The 19,992-nt window shown below is 42.8% G+C and overlaps 1 protein-coding gene across 2 annotated transcripts in view; it reads left to right on the top strand.

Annotated features, from left to right (window-relative positions):
- Positions 1–19,992, top strand: part of MARCH1 (membrane associated ring-CH-type finger 1) — a 575,522-nt gene that overhangs the window by 548,345 nt on the left and 7,185 nt on the right. The window contains exons 4-5 of one of the 2 annotated variants that reach the window (XM_021100587.1): positions 6,894–7,027; positions 12,888–13,035. In XM_021100587.1, the coding sequence (XP_020956246.1) occupies positions 6,894–7,027; positions 12,888–13,035 (282 nt within the window). The remainder of the gene's footprint in view (positions 1–6,893; positions 7,028–12,887; positions 13,036–19,992) is intronic. The other variant, XM_021100588.1, reaches the window with a different exon arrangement.

Below are 19,992 nucleotides of genomic sequence, written 5' to 3'. Positions count from 1 at the left end.
AGCCCAAACTTCCAATCTGTGGTCAGGGACAACTCTCAGCTCCCTCCTGCTCTCTGCAAGTCCCTGCAAGCCTACTTTCTCTGCATCTGTATACTCCGCCTTTTCAACCTGTCCCACTTCTGATTACCTAAGTCTGATCTCCAGAATCAGCCCCTTCATAGGCTTTTGTCCCCAAATACCTGCAAGGATTGATGCATCCAGTAGCAGGAGAGGAACCCATCCTGAGGCCAGAGGCTCCATCCACCTTTTCCCCACCACTCCCCGAATCTCTCCATTCCCCCATTCCCCATACCCTCCCAGGGCCAAAGAGGTCTGTCCAGGCTCACGTCCCTGTGGTCTTGCTTTTCACTACAACTAGTTCATGAAGAAATGTCTTTTGAACATTTCCTACTTATCCTCACATGTTAACCATCCATGTCAATCCCTTGCTCCATATCCTTAGGCTTTGGGCTAGTTCTCAGGGCTCCTTTTCACCTGCTCCCACCATCTCCCTACATCACCATTGCCCCACCCACACCCCTCCACCTCAGCTCACACTGAGTCTTGCAATTTCCTCAGACAAATGCATCCCAGGCCCCTCTAAATTGTCACCCAGCCCCAAGCTCACCCTGTAACTCTTTCCCCTTTTATCACAGTCAGCTCAGGTACCAAGAGGCTTTTATAATCTTCAGTAGAAAGGGGACGTTTAAAAGGGAATATTAAACCTTCCTGTTCCATTGTCAACGTGGGTAACTGAACTTCACCTCATTGGTTTTATAAGAACAAATTATCAGAATTAGATTGTCTTACCATTTAATTTATATCCCTTTGTAAGGATGGAATGGTACTAGAGAAATTGACAATCAGCCTGCTGTGGAGAAAGGCGTTTCTTTTCAGAATTTTAATAACTGGGAATGAAGAACATAGAGAAAGAAGCAAGGCCAACTCATTTTTATTAGACTTTCAAAAAGACAGGGGAAAAAAATGACAGACTATTAAATAAGAATTTTGGAGTAAGAGCTCTTTTCGTATCCACTTCTCACTCTTAAGCTTCAGGAGGAAAAACAGAGTCTGTTCTGGGATGTGAGAAATTTTCACATGTGTCTCAAGAAATTCCACACAAACAGGAGTCAGACCTAAGGGATCATTTCATGAAACAGATGCCTTGGCAAAGATCTGAACAAACCATTCTGGTGCTTTCAGAACTGAAATGGGTTTGGGTGAACTTAGCCAATCAAATGCTTTCCCTGGTCCAAAGCAACATCTTCATAAAAGGAGGAAAACTAGATTTGGGGTAGGATGGAATGCAGTTTCCTTTCTTATACAGCAAAATATGGAACACGAGCATTTCCATGATGACACAAGCATCCATCACATGTTCTTTCCTGCCACCCAGGAGGTTGGTAAGCAGCATTTGGGGTTGGAGCCCATTCTAGGTTCTGCAAATGAGATCTGGCCAGTTGCGGTTGCAGAGCTGGTCTTTGTTTTCCAAACCTGTCTAGTCCCCCAATTACAAGTTTCATTTCCAGATTGAAGGGAATCTATGTAGTCCTGCTTTGCCTGGTCCAGGGCTTCCTTATTTTGTCAGTGGATATACTTAGGACTATAACCAGTTCAAGGGAAAGCAGGTTAAAGCAATGGCTTTTGGAGTTCCCATTGTGACGCAGTGGAAAAGAATCCAACTGGGAACTATGAGGTTGCAGGTTCAATCCCTGGCCTCACTTAGGGGGTTAAGGATCTGATGTAGGCTAGCAGCTACCTCTGATTAGACTAGCTTGGGAACCTCTATATGCCGTGGGTGCAGCCCTAAAAATACAAAAGACAAAAAAAAAAAAAAAGCAAGGGATTTTAATCTGGAAAGTGGCTCAGACCTCTTTGAGAATCCAATGCAAATGACAGAATTATCCCCAGAAATAGGAAACACAACATTTTACATACAATTAGGGAACTTATATATAGGCAAATTGTTTTATTGTGCTTCACAGATATTGCATTCTTTATTTACAAACTGAGGAACTGTGACAACCCTGCATCAAGCCAATCTAAGGGCATCATTTTTCAAACAGCATTTGCTTGCTTCCTTTCTCTGTGTCACATTTTGGAAATTCTCATAATATTTCACACTTTTCCATTATTATTACATTTCTGTGGAGATCTGTGATCAGTGACCTTTGATGTTACCCTTGCAAAAAGATAAAAACTCACTGAAGGCTCAGATGAGGTTAGCATTGTTTAGTTTTAGTAATACAGTGTTTTAAATTAAGGTATATACATTGTTTTCAGACATAATGTTATTGCACACCTAACAGACTACAGTATAGTAGAAACATAGTATTACATGCACTGGGAAACAAGAAAACTTGTGTGACTCGCTGTATTTCTATGTTCACTTTGTTGTGTTGGTCTGGAGCTGAACCCACATCTCCAAGCTGTGACCATACCCTGGAAAACCTGGCAAACTCTTCTCTTTAATTAGGAAGCCTCCAGTTTTAGGACAAAATTCTCAGCAAAAGTTAAATCTCTAAAATGCCAAATACTATTTCAAAGGTGGTATATTGAGGCACTTAATTATGCTTGAGGTCCAACTACTGATAAAACTGCTTTTAAACTATATTAACTCAAATACTATTTGTGTTATTTGTAGTCTATTTGTATTATTATATCCAAAATCTGAATCAACATTGAGATCTGAAGCTTCATTGGCTGCCATGGGAGCTGGCATAGACTATATATTTATTTCCCTGATGTATTTCAAATAAATACATAGCTAAAATACTCTGAGAGTTAAAACAACAGTGACAAAAACAACAACAAAAAAACCTCAGCCAGGTCACATTATATGCAATGTTCAGATGTGGCACTTCTGTTAAAGCAGGTTGGAAATTGAATGCGGGGTTTTTTGTTTTTGTTTTTGTTTTTTTTTTGACTCATGAAAATAAGTATTGACAGTGGCTGTCAGTAGAATTGAGCTTGTGCTACTGTACAGTAGCAATTCCATGGAAAAAGTTTTCTTTTTCTTTGCTGCCACCTAAAGGAATATTTTAGAAAAATAAGTACAGACAGGCATGCACACACACACACACACACACACACACACACACACACACACATACACACACACACACACACACACACACAGTCACACATACTAAAAGACAGCTGGGGAAAGGATAGGAGCACATATAAAGCTAAAGCCTGTGATAGCTGATCAATGAGCAGTTATATAGTCCCCTGTACCAACAAACACAAAACCTTCCACAGCTGTGACACTAATGTAAACTTCGTAAAAATGGGAGTCTTGGCTACCTTGTTCCCTGGCACCTAGAATAAATTCCAATATTTTGTGATGCTTCAATAATTAGCTTCTGAAAGAAAAAAATCTATTTCCCAGAAAAGCTAGAAAAAGAATCTACTAATAACTCACTGAATTGCCCGGGGCAAATCAATTCAGCTCTCTGGGCCTCAGTTTCTTCAGCTAGAATATGAGGGAGGTAAAATTGGGTCAGATATAATATATATTTATATTATATATACACATACATATAAAGACATGTATATATTTATACTTGCAAATACATATAAATATGTATACATATACATATTTATATCTACTTATACCATAAACAATACATATTTTTATTGAAATATGGTTGATTTACAATGTTTCAGGTATACAGCAGCGATTCAGTTTATATATATATATATAAATTCTTTTTCAGACTCTTTTCCATTGTAGGTTATGACAAGATACTGAGTTCCCCTGTGCTGTGCTCTGCAGTAGGTCCTTGTTGTTTATCTGTTTTATCTACAGTTGTGTGTATCTGTTAACCCCAACTTCAAAACTGAGTCTTTGTAAGTATCCAATATCCCAGTTCCTGACTCCACTTGGTTCACAGGTACTATGCAAGGCTGTGATGACTTAGGCACAAAGTTGTCACATAGGCTGTGCCGACCCCAAGGGCATTGCTGGTACTCCCCCAAGAGAATTGGGTCTGGAGGGTACACAGTGGATGGCAGGGCGAGTCCCAGAGCCCCAGGCCAGGGCTTGACTCTGTGGGGAGGAGGTGGAGTTCGTCTCATGAGACATAGTCTAGCCTTTCTCCCTATTTTCTTTGTGGAGTTTCAGCCCCTAGTTAAGCATCCCCTGGACACAGTGCCATAGATTTCCCCACAGGTTCGCAGTGGCAGAAGCAGTAACACTGAAACGGCTTCCAGGATGTGCTATATGTTTTCACCATAGCCTTCAGGTGAAAATATCAAGTATTAGTTAAATGTTTTAAAGTAACTTTGTTTAAATGCATCTATTAATTCTTTAAGTAATTTGTGTTCTTACACAGCAACATGTTAATCAACCCAGATTTTGGGGGTGGGTAGGAATATTTTCACTCTTGTGAAAAAGTATTAGAAATTACAGCTCCTCTCTAAAGTATTTCTCGGAATTTCCACCCCTCAGGAAAGTTATTCTCAGACTTCAGCAGATAAAAGAATCACTTGGAGTGCCTCTAAGGAATGCATATCCTCCCCAGATATGGATCTGGACAAAGTCTAAGAATTCGCCTTTTAAATGTTGCCGCAGCAAATCCAGTCACTCTACCTGAGAACCTCAAGAGAGATCCATAAAATAAACATTTGTCCATTTCTTTAGTTTCCACTTAAATCCGTTGCATGTGTGATATTATCACACCCTCTAGTGGATGATTTCACTCAGCAAATTTTCTGCATTATGAATGCCCTGCTCAAAAAAAAAAAACATTCAGGAAATTCCATCACTTGTGAACTCCTTGAAAGGAAATACCAAGAAATCAGGAAAAGGTTTGTTAGAAAAATCACTTCAGGAAAAATCCCTTGTGGTGCAGTGGTTTAAAGATCTGTCATTTTCACTGCTGTGGCTCTGGTCATTGGTGTGCAGGTTCAGTCCCTGGCCCTGAACTTCCACATGCAGCAGGTGCAGCCAGGAGGAAGGAAGGAAGAAGGAAGGAAGGGAGGGAGAGAGGAATGCCATTTCAAATAACATCAGATTCATATGTATTTAGAGGTACATTTAATATGTATTATATGTACATTTTATAGAGAGACACTTTAAATCCTGATCAAATTGGCTGTTTCATACAAATATTTTAGAAACCTTGGATTTACTGTCCACAATATTTTCAGACTCTTTATACCTGTAAGATTAATATTCTCACACAGCAGCTTCCTAATAAACTCCTTCCAGAAAATCAATACAGTGACTTCTAGCAAATCAATACTGCTTCCTTCTGGGCATCTTTTTCATATCTGCTGGACCTTCTGCCACCTCTGATGTTGGCTGCTAAGATCAACAGCTCTTTTCAAGATCTTAAAACTCTGGATGTGCTTAGCACATCTTGGCTTCCATCTCTCTGAAAAACTTGGCCTACTGATGCCAGCACTTCAAGAGCCACACAGTCAGCTGTCCAAGGGCACCAAGGAGGTGACACAGATGAGCAGAGTGGGCAGGGGGTAAACCAAAGTCAGGGTTGGGACCAAGGCAAGCAGTGTGTTGCATTTCAAGGAATTAAAAAAATAAGTATCATTCAAGAAAGCCTACTATGAACCTAATCAAACACATGTGAACTAGATGAAACTTCGTTTCATAAACCAGCAAGGGACCCCAGTTTACTTGAGGGCTTACTAACTGTGTATGAATATTATTATCTCATTAATTCTAATGACAACCCTATACAAGGATAGATTCAGAATTCCAGTCATACCTACCTGGAAACCAAGGCTGAGGAGGTAGGGTCCTCACCCCAAGGCAGACCCTGAGGGTCCCCGACTGGACTCTATGCAGATGCCTGACCCCAGAGTCTGGATCCTGTCACTTAGCCCCAGGGCCTTTCTGAGCAGGAGGCTTCCAGACTGTGCCACCTGATTGTCACCCAACACCAGACTCCCTTCTCTCTCCCGCTGCCCCCACTCTTCACAACATCTTATGCTCCCTTGGCTTCTGAGTCTACTGGCATTTGAAGAGCTTCTCATCCAGTAGCTGGCACCTCTGCCCAGCACTGAGCTGGTTACAATTCTCATTAACTTATCCCTCCCAATGGAAAGGAATGTGACCTGCACAACAGTACAAGCTAGGTCTACCTTTTTTTTTTTTTTCCTTTTTATGGCCACACCTATGGCATATGGAAGTTCACAGGCGAGGGGTTGAATTGGAGCTGCAGCTACCATCCCATACCACAGCCACAGCAATGCAGGATCCAAGCCGCATCTGCTACCTATGCTGCAGCTATGGCAATGACTTAACCCACTGGAGGCCACAGATCAAACCCGTATCCTCACAGAGATTATGCTGGGCTCTTAAACCACTGAGCCGCAATGGGAACTCCCAATCTATGTTTACTACTGTTGCTTTAAATAGATGCACCTTTTCCTCAAGCTGTGCAATGATATTTCAGTAATGCCTGGATTTCTGGTAGAAGTGTAATTGGTCCCATTATAATACCTCTACCTTTCAACTCAACTGGACTGTTCCATGTACTCTTGTAAATATGGGAGAATGATGTGAGATCTCTGGGTGAAGGCCTATTGGATCCATTTGCCTCAAAATGCATTTTTTAAAAAAAAAAAAAAAGCAAACATTAAGAGTCCTTGTGTATAGACATCCAGGGGGATTACCTTTGAGGAAGAAGGGCCATTTCTTCGGGTTACCCATTCCCAAGCAGCTGCTCGGGGTTGGCAGTCACTAAGATAGAACAGCCCAGGCACCTTTCTGACCAGGCCCTCTCTCATGCATCACATTACTCAGGAAAGATGCAGTTTATAACCACACACTCACCTCCATGCTGCAGTTTGTTTGGAATGTCAGAGTCCCTTTAATCTGTGAAAACCGTCACCCAGAATGATATTTCTTTGGGTGGCTTTAACAGAACTTTTGATTGAATTTGCAGACGAAAAGAATGAAAATTTCCAGGACATCTATTGCATCCTGCACTGTATTCTCAGCAGCACAATGAAGAAGCTACTTTGGACAGTAAGAGGGTCTGCCCAGGAGATGCAGTGTTTCATCTACTTGCCTTTCTTGGTATAAAGAGTTAATAAAAACAGATCACATTTCTTTGCTATTAGAGTCAATATTTTAAAAAATCTATTTGTACTTGGAAAATAGATGGGGTGGGCTTCAGCCACCTTAATTCTGCAAAATGACCATATCCCAACTCAGCCTCCTCCTTCAGTGCTGGTATCACATGATAAGACCAACCCGAATCTAATGGGCTATGGTGCTGCCAGGTCCAAGTTGTAATACTCATCTACTGAATTCTTCTAAGTGCCTGATACTTACGTGCATTAACTCACTTAAACTAGACCCTGTAATGTAGATACTGTTCTTTTTTGTTATTGAAGTATGGTTGATTGACAATGTTGTGTTATTATCAGGTGTACAGAAAAGTAATTCAATTATGCTCATATATAAACTCTTTTCAGTTTCTTTTCCATTAGAGTTTATTGGAAGATAATTGAGTATTATTCCCTGTGCTATACAGTAGGTCCTTGTTGTTTATCTATTTCATATACATTAGTGTGTGTATGTTAATCCAAAACTCCTAGTTTATCTCTCTCCCCACTTCTCCTTTGGTTTCTATGTTTTCTATGTCTGTGACTCTGTTCTGTTTTGTGTGTTCATTTGCATCATTTTTTTTAGATTCCACATATTAGTGATCTCTTATGATATTTGTCTTTCACTGTCCAACTAATTTCACTTATTATGATAATTTCTAGGTCCATCCATGTTGCTGCAAATGGCATTATTTCATTCCTTTTTTATGGCTGAGTAATATTTCATTGTTTGCGTATACCACGTCTTCTTTATCCAATCTTCTATTGATGGACATTAAGATTGTTTCCAAGTCTTGGCTATTGTGAAGTGCTGCAATGAACTTGGGGTGCCTGTATTTTTTAAAATTATGGTTTTTCTCTGGAAGTTTGCCCAGGAGTAGGATTGTTGGGGCATATAGTAGTCGAGGAACCTCCATACTGTTCTCTATTATGGCTGCTGTAGGTACTGTTCTTATCCTTGTTTTACAGATAAGGAAGTAGAAGGAATTAAACTAGCCCAGCCCAGGCCATGCAGCTCCTAGTGGCAGACCCTCATGTCTAGCAGGTGTGCTTGGACCACAGACAGTGCACTCTTGGTGATAGAGTCAGCCAGGCCTGGTGTGTGTGCTAGGAACTAGCTCCCAAGACGATCCTGTTCCATAGCCAAGGCTGAAAACTACTTAGAAGGACTCTCAGAGCTGAATAATCTACACTGTTATTCTCCTCCATGACCAGGTAGTGCCCATCACTCAGCAGTTCTGGATGCCAAAGGATGCCATTTGCTTCATTAATAGAAAATGAAGTCATTAATCCCATGCATCCCTCTTCTTGGTGGAAAATGACTGGCACTTGCTTTCAGTGTTGTCTTTCCTAACCTGGGTGTCCGTGATTGCTGCCTCACCTCTGAATCAGCATGTGCTCCCACCATTCCATGATGGGCACTGACAATCTCACCCTTATCTGTCAGCGGGAGACACCCTCACTGTTGGTACATTCAAGTTTCCAGGATGTGGCTCCCAGCCTCTGCTGCAGTGTGAGGCTTTTTCCTCTTATGCTGTGAGCAAGAGAAGCAGAGGAGCTGCATTCAACCAGAAATGTGTGATATCCCTTCACATGGCACCATGCACAAAAGATGCCTTGTCATTATTATTGATGACAAAAAATGGGAGAGAGAACTATGGGGGGGAAAAAGAGTTTTTCCAGGAGTTTGCAATAGCCTCACAAAGCATTTATGGATGTAACATTTGAGGTTTTGACCCTTGATAAGAAAGCCAGGTGATCCTTGTACAAGGCTATTTGTAATGCTGTTGAGGGACCAGCTTGCATTGTATGTGCTTTCTGACCCATGTCTGAGGTGAGCCTCTTAGCTTGTCTGTGAACTTAACAATTGGCCACCATCCACATCCCAACCTTTGCTTCTTTGTTCCCTACCTATCATTAGATAGTAGTAAATATCACTAAAAGCTTGATGAGGTTACGTTTTTCCTCCAGTGTTTTTTAAATACATTTCTAGGAGGAAATGAGTCCCATCCGCGTATCTGTGAACTCAGGGACTCCTTAAGGCCTCAAGAGTTACTCCTCATAAATGTTGAGTCTCTAGTTTGGTCCTCTCACAAAATATTTGAAATTGTGACTAATGAGGTATGTATGATTTTAATATGCTTTCAGGTATCTAAACACTAATTGGAAAAGTGAAATAAAAAAAGATACAATTTATTTTAGTGAGTAGGAAGCTAAGTACAGGAGTTCCTGTCCTTGTGCAGTGGAAACGAATCCAACTAGGAATCATGAGGTTGTGGATTCAATCACTGGCCTCTCTCAGTGGGTTAAGGATCCCGCATTGCCATGTGGTGTAGGTTGCAGACTCGGCTCATATCTGGCACGGCTGTGGTTCCGATTAGACCCCTAGCCTGGAAACCTTCATATGCTGCAGGTGCTGGCGCTAAAAAGAAAAAAAAAAAAGCTAAGTACAAAAGACTTTATTTCAAGATCCAAGTGATTTTATTTCAAACAAATTCATTAACATTATTTTTCCCTCAACCAGAAATATTTCCATCACAGCCAGATAACCAAACTGGTGGATGTCCTTCCCTGGACTACTGACTAGTTTAAGATAGGGAATGACAAGTGCTGTTTCTGAGCCGGTTGCCTCGCGGCTCTGCTCAGCAACACTCATCAGGCAGGCGATTCTCAGGACTAAGCCTGCATCAGCATCACCTGGGGACCAGGTGAGACACCAATCAGGGTGCACAGTCCCCCGTCCCCTCCTCCAGAGAGTCGCTGGTTCAGTAAGTATGATGAGTGGCCCAAATATTTCATTTCTAATATGAAAAGCTAAACTGGGGCGTATTTAAGTTTTAAAGAGTTTAAAGCTGCCTTTGAATGGGGCGGTAGGTGCTAAACCGGAAGTAGTTAGAAGTTCCGCCCCAGGAGCTGGGGAAAGACCTGGAGGTTGTGCAGAAGGAAGCAAGGAAATTGCCTATTGGCAGGGGACCCTGAGGCTGTGGGCATCGGTGCAGCCTAGCGCTTTTCGATCACAAAATCCTTCGTGAACTGGTATTGGACTTCAGTATCAGCATCCCAAGTAACAAATGTGCATTTGCCCTTTCCTGACATCTTTGTTAAAATAACAGTTCTAATCTTTGTCTTAGCTATCTGCTTCTAACTGCGGGGGCTTTCCACATGTATTCAAACTTTGTATATAAACCTGAAGATACAAAGATGTGGATGAACATTTTGTAAAATGTCTAGATTTCTGTGGCTGCCCCAGGCGCAGTGATGAAATAGTCCGGGAGGGGGCGCTGTGGCCTCGCGCTGGCTGCGCGCAGCCTGGTGAAGTCCTGAGGGGTCCCTGTGAGGATGTAGGCGGGAAAGAAGCGAGGTTTGTTGGGGCCTTTAGACTCCTTAAGATGCTGCTGAGATTAGGAAGTGACAACTTGAGAGCTTCTATTGTCTGCAACTAAAGGAGTCCTTACAAATGATTTGCTTTATCCCTGTCAGACCCACTGATACTTTTCTATTTGAAGCTCATATTTTGAAGAATGTTTCAGCCACTTCATCGAAACACTATTTAGATTGAAGAAGATCCACTGTTTAAGGGTTTTTTTCCCCCCTAAAGCCAGCCTTACAACCGAGGGTTGAGTTGGTATGAACATTTTGTTACTTGAAACATAAAAAGCCTCTTTTCCACCATCCTGCACTTTTTATCTGATTATATTGTATATTGAGGTGATTGAGGAAAAGGTATTAAATGACAAAATGCTGTTGACAAGTGATAATATTCTATTCCATAATCACATAGATTATTCAGGTTAACATTACAATCAATAACAATGAAATTTTAAAAATCAATCCCTCACACAAATGAGGTGAAGGGATGTTTTGTTTTGGTTTGCTCTGGTTTTTGGCTGTGCCTGCAGCATGCGGAAATTCCCAGGCCAGGGAGCAAACCCTCATCACAGAAATCACCTGAGCCACAGCAGTGACAAGGCCAGATCCTTACTGTGCTGAGAAGAAAACTCCATGAAGCTTTGGTAGAAGCCCAGATCCACATCCTGAAATCTTCTCCATTCAGTACTGATTAATTATAATGGATTCCAGACTGACACATCTGGTCCCCGCCCCCAGCCACATTACTAAGATCTCTCCGTTATTTACTTAGAATAATATATAAGACACAGTTTGATGAAAACGAAAGTATAAGATGAGGTATGAATGGTTAATTGACTCTAACGGACCCTATAAGGAAAACTCTGTGATGACTGACGGGCCGGTAAAAGGAGAGGAACGAATGGTGTTTATATCTCTAAAATGTTTAAGACACTTTCTGGAGAGTCATGATCAGACATTAAATATCGTGCTCTCTTACAAAGGAAATTACAGGACCTTCATGGCCAAACAGGAAGGGAACTTAGGAAGTTTCTATTTGATTCCGTCAGGAATTGCGAGGAGCAGAGTCCCAGGAAGTGATGGCTCAGACGGACAGGGCTCTATTTCCCCGGCACATGAGTGGCAGAGCCAGGACTTTATGGAGCATGACATGTGCTCTCTTCTGTCCAATTAGTTATACATGGAATCATACATGTGGTGTGGGATAGGGAAGGACAGGGTTCTTCTGAGGCTCTAAGGAGTTTGCTTTAGCAAGAGCAAACAGACTCACAGACATAGAAGACAAACTTAAGCTTACAGAAAGAGAAAGGGAAGGGATAAATTAGGAGTTTGTGATTAACAGATACACACTACTATATAAAATAAACAACAGAGACCTACTGTATAGCACAGAGAATTATATTCGATATGCTGTAATAATCTATAGTGGAAAAGAATCCAAAAAAGTGTGTGTGTGTGTGTGTGTGTAACTGTATCACTTCACTGTACACCCCAAACTAACATACAACATTGTAAATCAACTCTATTTCAAGAATTTTTAAAAAGAATGTAAAGAATCACAGACTGCTGAAATAATCCATGATCTAATAAGACTGTAGTGATTTGATTTTCATATAAAAATATGCAAAAAAAAAAGACCAAATCCTAACACCAGAAGGAAGTGATACTCTAGCTGTCAAGGCATTTAAATTGTGTTTGAGAGTCTGTTTCTTCCAAGTAAATAACGGACACATCTCCCCATGTAATCCTAGAGTTCCCACTATAAAAACTGTGCCCCCCCCCATCCCACAGACTGAGAGAACAGACTTCAGCTTCTCGAGGAACATAACTCAGGGACAGAGGTTGTTAATAGTGGTGGCAGCAGAAAAGTACAACTGCTCTTTGGGACTTCAGCTGGTTTTCTCCCATCGCCCAGAGGACCTGTCCTCTAGGAGATATGTGAACAAATGTTGACTTTCTCCCACAGACATCATTCAGTCACCTAAATGCTTGTTATAACTTGCACACTCAAGAATGCAACACCATTCGGGGGTTCTGGGTTATGTCAGACTCCTGGAAGAGATTACCTGTCACCACTTCTACCCTGGGTCCACAGAGAAGTGACTGCAGAAACCTGAGCAGAAGCATTTTCCAAAAGCCGCACAGTATTAAAACTGTCCCCTTCCTGTTACAGACCAGGAATTTATATGCTAGCAAACCAGAAAGGACCAATTTAATTCATTTGGAGAATGGGGGAATATTTTTGTTTTTGTTGTAATATATATCTCAGTTGTGTATGACTCCACAGTTTGATTTCAGATCTTTCCAAACAGGGAGACTTATTTAAATATTATAGTGTCATCTAAAATTGCAAATATTTCACGTTTTCCTGCCAGCCATCACCTATGTCTGAGATATGAATGGGGAGCAGAATTTCCTATTTGGAATTTCAGTTTTGTGTGATTCACTTGTGATTTCAGTGGGAGAAACTGCAGATGACCACCAGCGAAAGAAGGAAAATATTCTGCTCTGTCACCTTCCACGTCATCGCCATCACCTGTGTGGTTTGGTCTTTGTACGTGTTGATAGACAGGACAGCGGAGGAAATCAAGCAAGGCAATGATAACGGTAAGAGTGTGTCCCCTCCCTCTTCTCGTGGGTCCTAGGATGATACCCCAAGATGGGCAGACAAGCTATTTCCCAGTGCAGGTAGGATGCACAAGCAAAACCCAGCCCTGGCCGCTATCTGAACCCTCCAATTATGTCATTGATTAACACTCTGGTTGTAAAGCATGGAGCATATGGGGACCCAAGCTTGGAGACAAGATTTATCAAGTAGAATGTAGTGGGGTGAAATATACAGATAGGACACATTTCTGGTTTTCAGGAGCTGATTGAGGTGAAAAAACAGCTATAAAAATTCTCATTGGATGCAATTCATCCTAGTCCCAGTTTCTTTTAAAACATGAATAAGATAGCAGTTAGCAGGGACTTGTTATAGTTTATTCACTTAGCTCTCTGTAATTTCTTTTTTTGTCTTTTTTTTTTTTTTAAGAGCTGCACCCAAGGCATATGGAAGTTCCCAGGCTAAGGGTTCAATCAGAGCAGCAGCTGCTTGCCTGTACCACAGCCACAGCAACTCGGGATCCAAAAACACATCTTCAACCTATATCATAGCTTGGCAATGCAGGATCCTTAACCCACTGATCCAGGCTAGGGATTGAACCTCATGGACATAGTCAGGTTCGTTACCACTGTGCCACAACAGGAACTCCCAGCACACTGTAATTTCACAGAGTGGGTCAACACTACTGTCTGACCTTTCCAACATGCTAAGTGAAGTGCAGTGTCAAGGCTGCAAAGAAAGTTTTCAAACCATTGTGGCATATTCTGACATTTTAGATGGATTCAAACCAGAGGCGAAACTAACTTGTTTATCTTCACTTCCAAGAGTACCCAGCCCTGTTTCTCATCAAGTTCTACCAGTTTCAGCTTGAGCCTAAGTCATAGCAAGGAAAACAGTGGGGAGTCTCCCCTAGTGCCCCTGGGGAAAAGATAAATATTATACATGAAACTAGTGGTGAATTTGGAGAGAAACATTGTTCAGATAATAACACTGTAAGCTTGTGCTTCCATTAAAAAAAGAAAATGAAAGAAAGGAAAAGATGAGAAGGCAGCAAGGGAAAGAAGGAAGCAGGAAAAGAATTTTAAAGGAGATGCTGTTTTCTTCTGTTTCTTTGTCCAGATTCATAAAACGTGGGCGAGAGGGCTCCCCCCTCTCCTGCCATGGGTGGTGGTTCTCAGCATAATGGGGCTGGCCTCTAATGGACCAAGACTCCAGACATCTCCCCCCACTCACATCCAGGGCATGTAGCTTATGTAGCTGGGGTGTGTAGCCCCCTCTGTCCTCTTCTGAAAAGGAATGAAAGTACCATGGACAGAAAAATTGGGGGTGGGGTAGTGGGTATTTTTTGCATCCATATTAACTCATTTATATGCAGTTTATACCAAACTACATTGTTTATAACTACATTATGCATTGTTCCCAAGATGCTGGATTTTATTTTATTCATCTTTTTAGGGCCCCACCCACAGCATATGGAGGTTCCCAGATTAGGGGTCAAATCAGAGCTATAGTTGCTGGCCCACACCACAGCCACACCAACGCCAGATCTGGGCTGCATCTGTGAACTATATCACAGCTCACAGCAATGGCAACACCAGATCCTTAATCCACTGAGCGAGGCCAGGGATTGAACCTACATCCTCATGGATGCCAGTCAGATTCATTGCCACTAAGCTACAATAGGGATTCCCACGGTGCTAGATTTTAAAGTGTCTATCACATTCATACTAAGTTCCTTCAGGGAAGAAACATTTTTAATTTTTTAAGCCCATGTCCCTGTAGTTACAGGTACTAACCCAGGCTGTTAGAAAGTATGCCCCAAATATCGAAATTGCATGTGTCTGCAGGAACAAAGAGTGGTTCCACCACCTTGCCCACCTTACCACCCCAGCCTACAACCTTAGACCCAGTATTTCCCCACAGCCCAGAACAGACCTGAAGCCAAACTCCATCTCCCTGTCCGGTTTAATGTTCCAGAGAGGCCTTGGCCTCCCCTGCTAGCCACCCTGCTAGGCTGGACATCCCAGCCTGCAGGGCCCTCTGCCCTCCTGCAGCACAGGGGAGGAAAAGGAGATGAGGGCACCCTTCCCACATAGAACAGGGGAGGCATCTCATATCTTCATGTGCCGACAGCTCAGAGCCTCTCTTAACCCTTTGCTCATCCCACTTCTGATACCTGTGAGTGAAAAGCAGTATTATTCCTAAATGGAGAACATGACTGTGTCAGCCTCAGCCACCAGAGTCTCTCCAGAACCTCTTTCCATCTCCTCTCTCGTCCTCCTGGATAGCCTTCTGTCTTCAGAAGTCATTTCTGTGTTGGTAACATTCTCCCCAACCCAATTTATCTCTAGCTCCTACCTCACTCCATTCATACATCTAGCCATCTTCTGAACTTCCAAACTCAGCGTCCAAACCCATAACCTATCACTACTTCCCATTGTGACACCTGTGGGAAAGGCATAGGTAACCCCCAGTAACCAAATCGAACCCAGCTTTCCTTCCTGGTCTCTCCCTCACCCTCACCTCTACCTTACATGAAGTACCAGGTCCCTATTTACTTAGTCCACCCGATTCGCCTCTGGAACTGGCTCATCTCCCTCCCTCCCCACTGCCACCATCATCTGTTTTCCTCAGAGGCTGCACCTGCCCCTCAACAAGGACTTCTCCAGTCTTGCCCACATCCAACCAGTATCCATAAATGGAATCAGAGAAAATTCCCAAAACACAAACCTGACCACATTCTATCCCTTTTTATTCACGACTCTTTTATTTGTTTGTTTGTTTGTTTTGTCTTTTCTAGGGCTGCACTCATGGCATATGGAGATTCCAAGGCTAGGGGTCTAATCAGAGCTGTAGCTGCCAGCCTACGCCAGAGCCACAGCAACTCGGGATCCAAGCCGCATCTGCGACCTACACCATAGCTCATGGCAACACTGGATCCTTAACCCACTGAGCAAGGCCAGGGATCGAACCCGCAACCTCGTGGTTCCTAGTTAGATTCATTAACCACTGCGACACAATGGGAACTCCCCTTTTTATTCATGACTCTTAAAATACATCCAGACTCTGTAGTAGGACCAGGCTGATCCCACAACCTGGCCATAGCCAACTATTCTGGACATTTGTTTAACTCCAGATCTGCCTCCATACCCTGCTCAGCCTCTCTCTCCATGAAGCATCTCCTCCCAGCTCCTCAGTCCACCCAGCACCCTCGCTCACACACTCACGTGTTATCACACACACCCCCAGTCCCACTCAGCATGCTCATTTTATCTGAAACATCACTCCCTCCTGGAAACCCAGTTCAGCTTCCTGAACTAGAACAATGGTTACCATCTCAATGGTGCTCAAAATGTAGTCCCAGGCCTACAGCAGCAGCACCACCTGGCCACGTGTTAGATGTGCAATTCCTGGCCTCCCCCCACCCTAGACCTCGGAATCCACAATTCTAAGGGTGGAGTCCAGCAACACGTGGGTGGCTGATACCCTCTAACTGCTGCGAACACCCCATCCCCTCATATCCACACCTACTGCCCCACCCCCACTCCACTTCCATTGCCACGGAACTACCTGTACAGTTTCCACACCACTACAAGGCCTGGGTTTTATCCCCAAAGATTTAACTGCCCCTTACAGTCAGGTAGCTCTACCTCTGGAGACTTTCAACACTTTATTATATATATTGCTCATTTAATTGTTAGACTGAGCTCAGGGCAGCTGGCCATGTCCTCTCGGTCACCAGCACATCCAGGGACCCAGCAAGGCAGTCAATACAGGGGGAATACGCAGTGAAGATGAATGCCTCATATACAAGCTTTTCCACTTTTTTCTTTTCTTTTAGAATTTTTCTTCAAAGTACTTTTTCCTTTCTCACTTCTGGGTGGATGCAGGATTCTAGGTTCCAACGGATAGTCCCTCAGGGTCCTCAGTCATATTTCCCAACAGGAAAGTTTGAATGATAATCAAAGCCCATCTTCTTAATATCTGTATCTGTATCTCTCTATAAATATACATACTATATGTGTATGTGTACACACACAGTATATACAGTCGACTTTCTACGATTATACTTTAAAAAAATATTTTTAGTTTCTTAAAAGCAAGTGAAAATGGGAAACCTTCATCTTTGGTCTTCAGCGCTTTTGAATAAGAAGTAAGATCTTTATCAGGAAGCAGTGCTGTGGCTTTTCTTGCAAAGTCACCTGCCAATGGGACAGCTCCTGACTTGGGTCATTTCAAATGGGACCATGGTGGCTGTTGTAAAAGGTTTTTTGGAAAAGTCTCTCTCTACTTATGTTCAACTTGTATTTAATGCCTGACTCCCTGAAGTGTGCACTTTTGGGGAGTGTGGGCATTTGTGTGGGTTGTCAGTATTTAATCCTCCTTTGGTGCTGCAACTGAGAGCTGATCCTGAATTAACTTTTAAAGTTTTGGGGGAAAATAACTGCAGAAGTTAAAAGTCAAAATATTTTAAATCCATCTTGAAAACCATCAGAAACATTTGAGGAGGAACAAATTGCCCTTCTTTAACCAGAGTGGAGGTTGAATATAAAACAGCAACATCTTCTGAGCTGCAATAAGGACACTAAGGAGAGAGTCCTTTTAGATTAACTGTGCGCCGTGCTCCAGATCCCACTCTTTCTATTTCCTATGATGACAAAAAACAAAACAAACACATGCACCCGAGATTACCCATGTTGCCAACTCTAATTGGAGGGCACAGTTTCTCCTCTTGCCTTATCTTTACACATTCTAGAAGAATGCTTCAGGGTCATATCTGTGTGCTGGCAAGAAATCCGCAAAAATACACACTGAGAAAATGAAAGAACTCATGCCGTCTATTAAAGACCCTGCAGATGCAGGTGTGAAGGCTGCCCCAAGACAGTCTGCATGCATGTGAACAAGGGACTAACAGAGCAAACTGATTTTGCTCATGTCGGATTCCTTCTCAAGCCTCTAAGCACATCCAGGGCTGAGGAGCTCCTGTTGGCTTAGAGAACTTTTTAAAGATCATTTCCCTGAAATGCATCTTGTGTTTTCCCTTTCAGCACTGTTGTTTAAACATTCCTTTTTCACATATTTGTATGTGCTCTCATTGTTAACAATCCCCAAAGTGGCAGGAACCTACTGGGGCTGGTGGTCAGGAGGCCCAATGTCCATAATGCCTTGGTCTCAGGTTTGTTGTCTAGAATCAAATAATGAATCACTCTGAAGCTCACTTTTCTCACTTGTTGAATAAGTTGGGCTGAATACCCTCCAAAGTTTCCATGATTCATTTTTTGAAAATCTCATGAACTTGACCTTGCATCAGCTAAATGGAAACATTGTGTTAATACAAATACTGAACATGTATCATCCGTGTTTGCTAACCCTGAATAGTACTGTTAAGATTAGTTAAGGAAAAGGTGACAAATATGTGAAAATGGGCTATTATCCTGTGCAAAACCCTTTCTTTCTTGAAAGAAATAGCCCCTGAGAAGCTGTTAGCCATGTTAAGGGAAATTCCAATGAGGTTTGATCCTCAAAGAAATTGAATACAGGTCTGAATCATTTAGGGTGTGGGTATTTCTGAGCTAGGGAAAGAGGGGTTTCTGGGAGTGACAGCCGAGGAAGTGATTGCTGGTTGGTGCAGGTCCTGTTAATGAATAATTCTAGTCTCATGTTCCTGAGGGGGTGGAGGCTGCCATGAAGAAGGTCTGGGAGACTTTTTTTTTTTTTTGCTTTTTAAGGGCTGCACCTTTGGCATATGGAAGTTTCCAGGCTAGGGGTTGAATCAAAGCTGTAGCTGCCAGCCTACACCACAGCTACAGCGACGCCAGATCCAAGCTGTGTCTGTAACCTACACCACAGCTCATGGTAACGCTGGATGTCCGAAACGCTGAGCAAGGCCAGGGATCGAACCTGAGTCCTCATGATACTAAGCAGATTCATTTCCACTGCACCACAATGGGAACTCCTAGGAGACTTTTTATGTAATTTAAAATCGCAGATTTTACACTTTCATTCATGTTTACCTTCTCACTGAAGCCCAGCCCTATGAACACAGTGACTTCTACCTGCACTTCCTAGTTTCCCTCCCCAGCTGGCTAGAAAGATCTCACCTATATGCAGACTCCTAAAACCCTGTGAGGAAGTGGAGAGTCCAGCTGCTTTTCTTTTTCCAAAGTGCTTTTATTCACTCTCTGAACATATCTTCACGGCTTGTGCCCCGATTTCTGTGCTTCTGGAGGCACAAGACGTTCAGGCAGATGGAAACTAGCATTCTCACTCAGATCTAACTCTGGCTTGTGAGCCCTTCAATACCTCATCACAGGCCAAACCTGCAGACCCTGAAGAAGCCTTTCTTGGAAGACCTACTAGCATGCCAGTTGCTTCGGGTGGCAAGGAGGTTGCTGCATCACACACATGCAGTTACAAATAGGAGGCTTGGAAGGAGTGTTTTAACGACTCTACACTGAGTCGGCTTGAGGCTTCATTGACCACCCTTCAGGGACTGGCATCACAACACGGAGAGCAAATCAATGAATCAACTCAACGTATCTGTTAGGAGGGTCCCAGTGCCTTAGAACATGATGGTTGACATCTGTTCCTGCCATTCTGGCCCAGGGTTTCCGAGCCTCGTCTCCATCTCCCATCAATACTTAGGGGGTAGGGAGCATGGAACTTACCCCCAATCCTCCAGGAACTCCTGAAGGAATTTCCCAATAACAGAGGCAGCAGCAGAGAGAGATTCTTGGGCTTCGGAGAAAAGACGGTTGAATTGCCTGAAGTTGGGTTTTCCAAATTCCTCTTCTGAAATGACAAGTAGGGGCAGCCATATGCCCTTGGCCTTCCCAAGTTCAGCCTCCAGCTTCAGACATACCCATGTGAGGACCCACTGGGAGCATGTCCTGGGCTTCCTTTGTCACCTCACCTTACTGGGTTAGCACAACTGGTCAATGTGAGTTTGAAGACAACAT

Source organism: Sus scrofa, chromosome 8 (assembly GCF_000003025.6).
Source record: "Sus scrofa isolate TJ Tabasco breed Duroc chromosome 8, Sscrofa11.1, whole genome shotgun sequence".
Classification (NCBI taxonomy): Eukaryota; Metazoa; Chordata; class Mammalia; order Artiodactyla; family Suidae; genus Sus; species Sus scrofa.
The sequence above is the reverse complement of the archived record's forward strand: the minus strand, read 5'-3'. Positions and strand labels throughout refer to the sequence as shown.